Here is a 3602-nt window from a genome sequence, read left to right as displayed (position 1 = left end):
GGGGGGTATAACGGCACCTCCTGACAATACTCGTTCTCCTGAACCCGAAGTTAGATGTGGTGTGGTGTTGGTAGAGAAAGAGTAAAAATTAAACAATGTGTAAGTTTGGCGTAAAATACCTAAAGGGGAAATGACTTGGGTAATCCGATAGACACGGCCTGTGACAATTCGGGGTAATCCGACAGTCTTTGGTGTGCCTGTCGATAGTGCAGAGAGAAGGCGCGAGGTAGCTGTAGTATGTATTTATTACATTATATTATTACACTGTACATAACACACTCTGGGTTAACCCAATAATTCCGCGGTGACAATGTGCACGCGCATATAGGGATTGGTGGAGATCTCATATCCGTCCCGTTCAGATTACCATCCGCGGCCGACATGAAGAGGCTCAGATAGAGCCGAGAAGAGAGCCGTCAAGTAAATCGAGGACCCGCACGGCGCACGCTGCGCTGTGATTAGATCGGCGCTGGGTGGCGCCCTCGGCCAGCCTAACATCTAGCCTCACAAAGGCTCGTCGACGTCAGGTAGTTGCGAACCCCCTGGAGCCCGCCGGGGTGCGTTCAGTACACCGTCCGCCAAGCCAACCACACAGTAAAATTGACATATTGTATTTCAAGCAATCTACTTGGTTTTCGAGACAATTTTCAAGGAATCTGCTTGGATTCCAAGACGTTCTTTTTACCGTGCAAGCGGGCCCACGGGCTTATCCGTTGTACACGAGATCTCACAAGGAGACTTAGGTAGGTGTAAATTCACGATTCGGTTTAAACTCGATATATTTGCTTCTTAGCCGAGTTTGAACTGAATCGGGGATTTACACCTACCTAAGTCTCCTTGTCAGTCGTTTCGTCCCTGTTAAGAGAGATCAACGTGGATAAGACCGGGGTTATTCTCTGAACACCAATACCTGTAACACAAGAACAAGTATTTTTTTTTTCAAGATTCATAGCCTCAAAAATGTTGATTCGCCTCCTGGCCAAATTAACGGTTGGATGGCGTAATGTTGAAATGAAAACGTTTTGCTAACTATTGGAATAATCTCCATCAGAAATAAGGCGGTCTCGTCAACTCCCCAGTTGAACCCGGTCTGGGCCGTGGCGTAAGCTATCTCCTACTATGTAAAGAGTGAGTAAGTCGCTTACCATAGTCCCTTTTCGCCAAGACGCGCCTCAACGGCCGGCTTCAGCACAGGGACTCCGCCTTTGCTGTGCACGCCCCTTCCAGGGATGATGCGTACATAGTCCACGTCGTTTTTTTCATTTCGCTTTATAAACTTGTCTACTTCTTTTAGGGCCTCCTTCTTGTGGTAGCCGTGGAGGTTTAGTGTAGGAACACGAAAACCGCTCTCGATGTCGTCGTCGAATCGATGGTATTTTGGCACCTTATTAATCGACGAATTTTCAATAACGTCGTCGAGAACTCTGTCTCGGTTTGATCCACATCTGTAGCAGCAGCAGTAGTAGATTATTGCGCACAATACAATGACTGCAAGCGCTGCAAGCCCTGCAATCAAACATAATTGGAGGCACTTTAGACAGGTTGCGGACACGGGAATCTACACTTATAAAGTTTTCAACCCTTCAACACGATAAAGTAACTAGAGGGACCAGAAATATGACAAAGCTTTGTTATGCGAACCCGCAAGGCAACGGCGGACCAACCCGCAAACCCGCGCAAACCCATAACCCACTCAGCATACCCGCGCGAATCCCACAGGCCTGCCCACAATAAAGCGGGTACATATTTGTAGTTTGGGACAATTCTGTCAAAATACGCTTAAATCCTTACAATTCTTGTATAACAAAGATTTCTGTGCAACCTTAATACAAAGCCAAATTTTCTTTGTAATACAAAGTAAAATCTTTGTAAACGATTGAGAGTGTAAATGCGAAAGCACAGAAGTGAAGTCCGGTTTGGCTCTAACGTCGGTGTCGGTAGGTGACCGACAGATGCAAGCTCTCGTAGCGCCTGGTGGGTAGGCAGGCAACATCTCGCCTGCATTGCAGCCATGTACTGCGGAGTGGCCCACCCCAAGTCTTGCAGGCGCCAGGCTCCGTTTCCGAGTGAGAAATGCAATCAATATTGAATTGACATAGGCAGTCCCGTACCTACGGTCTTGTTGACATTCGGAAATTTTGATTCCGCGTGCTCATAACAGTTTTAGAGTTATTCAAAGGCGTCGTGCAGCTTTTCTATGTTTTACTATGCGCACGCGTCGTGCAGAATGTTGCAATTTCGTTATTCGAACGCACTGCTTTTTCCCTGATCACACTTCGACTCGAACCCGAACCCGAACCTTCTAAACAAACTTCGAGGGCCACAGTCTTCATGAATCCAGCCTCTTCATCAATTAACCCCCCTTGTTCCACTGAGCGTTTGAATTCCGCGCGTGCACATAACATTAACTCTGTTCTGCTGACGCTAATCTGCGTTCCAATAACTTTTGTGCCATTTATGCGCACGACGAGTGTCCATAATTTCGGTCAATCTCAAATAGTAGTAGCGATAAGCGCGAAAGTTACTTTGTAACATTGTAGGCCCCATAGCATCCGTTACTAATACGTAACATAACTGAACGAATTTTATCAGGTGTCTTCCTAAGAGCTGGCTAGTGGGCATGGGCCGCCCGGCGGCTGAGTGAACTTTGTGCAGAATTAACAATGCGCTTTGAACGGTTTGACAAAGCAGACGAAGCAACGTAAGGCCCGGTTACGATATGTACTTATGATGATGCACTTGCCTATCATACCACCAGTTGAGTCCGCGGAATCCATTCTTGATGTTGTGCAGTGATTGGCGTTGTCCCTAATGGAAAATTGCGACAAAATGTCGGTCAGCAACCTGCGCAACACACCGAAAGTACCATAAGAGCGAGTACAGAGATCCGTAACGTAAGGGAAGGTGGGGTACATACTGGCACTTTTTGGAAATTCCTCTCTAGCAGGCAATGTTTAGGCAATCTTTTGACTGTCAGAGTCAGTGTGTCTCTACTGGACCTTCAGTCATAAGAAACCATTGAGAAACCCACAAAAATATAAGTGTCTTTTCAGAAATAATCTTTAGAAGTTTCTGAGCCGCTGTAGGGCTACATATAAAATCTGGGGGTATATTTTTCAACTCAAGGGATGGATTAACTCAAAATTATATTAGTATCAGAATGCCATGAACTTTAGTTTAATGAGGGCCCAATAGGGAATTTCAATAAAGTGTTGCCCGAAACTAAGAAGAACAAAAACGGATACAGAGTGCGGTGGTGGGGGCATGCGCGAGGAGGAGCGGTGGGTGGAGGGGAGAAATACCCTATTGTGTACTTCTAATTTTATAGGATGTCACTGAAAACTGGTTGGCGTTCTTCTTCTCAGAACGCCAAATAATAGCGTCATAAGACGCCAACCAGAACCAGTTTACGGTGATCTCACTTGTCAAGTTAACGCGCAGGATTTTCTCCAGAACAGTTGGTGATATAAATCTGGTTCATAGCTTGTCCTGATTCAGCTCATCAAGGACACAGGGTTTTTACTGAAGTTTTAAAACTAAAAGTTATACTCTGGTTAAAGTAGAAACATTTTTTAAAACTATTTTTTCAGGATAATTACTTT

General features: G+C 45.4%; 1 protein-coding gene across 3 annotated transcripts in view; it reads right to left on the bottom strand.

The window, feature by feature from the left end:
- Positions 1–227: 227 nt before the first annotated feature.
- Positions 228–3602, bottom strand: part of LOC113215325 (uncharacterized) — a 30718-nt gene continuing 27343 nt past the window's right edge. For 2 of the 3 annotated variants that reach the window (XM_026434939.2, XM_052269348.1), the window contains 3 exons: positions 2744–2844; positions 1146–1506; positions 228–910 (listed from right to left, as the gene is read on the bottom strand). In XM_026434939.2, the coding sequence (XP_026290724.1) occupies positions 859–910; positions 1146–1506; positions 2744–2777 (447 nt within the window). In that variant the 5' untranslated portion in view covers positions 2778–2844 and the 3' untranslated portion in view covers positions 228–858. Of the gene's footprint in view, positions 911–1145; positions 1507–2743; positions 2845–2917; positions 3590–3602 lie in introns of those variants that run through there. The other variant, XM_052269349.1, reaches the window with a different exon arrangement.

The sequence above is a fragment of the Frankliniella occidentalis genome, unplaced genomic scaffold (genome assembly GCF_000697945.3).
Source record: "Frankliniella occidentalis isolate FOCC.00 unplaced genomic scaffold, Focc_3.1 Scaffold90, whole genome shotgun sequence".
NCBI classification, from domain to species: domain Eukaryota; kingdom Metazoa; phylum Arthropoda; class Insecta; order Thysanoptera; family Thripidae; genus Frankliniella; species Frankliniella occidentalis.
This window is presented reverse-complemented; position numbering and strand designations above follow the sequence as displayed.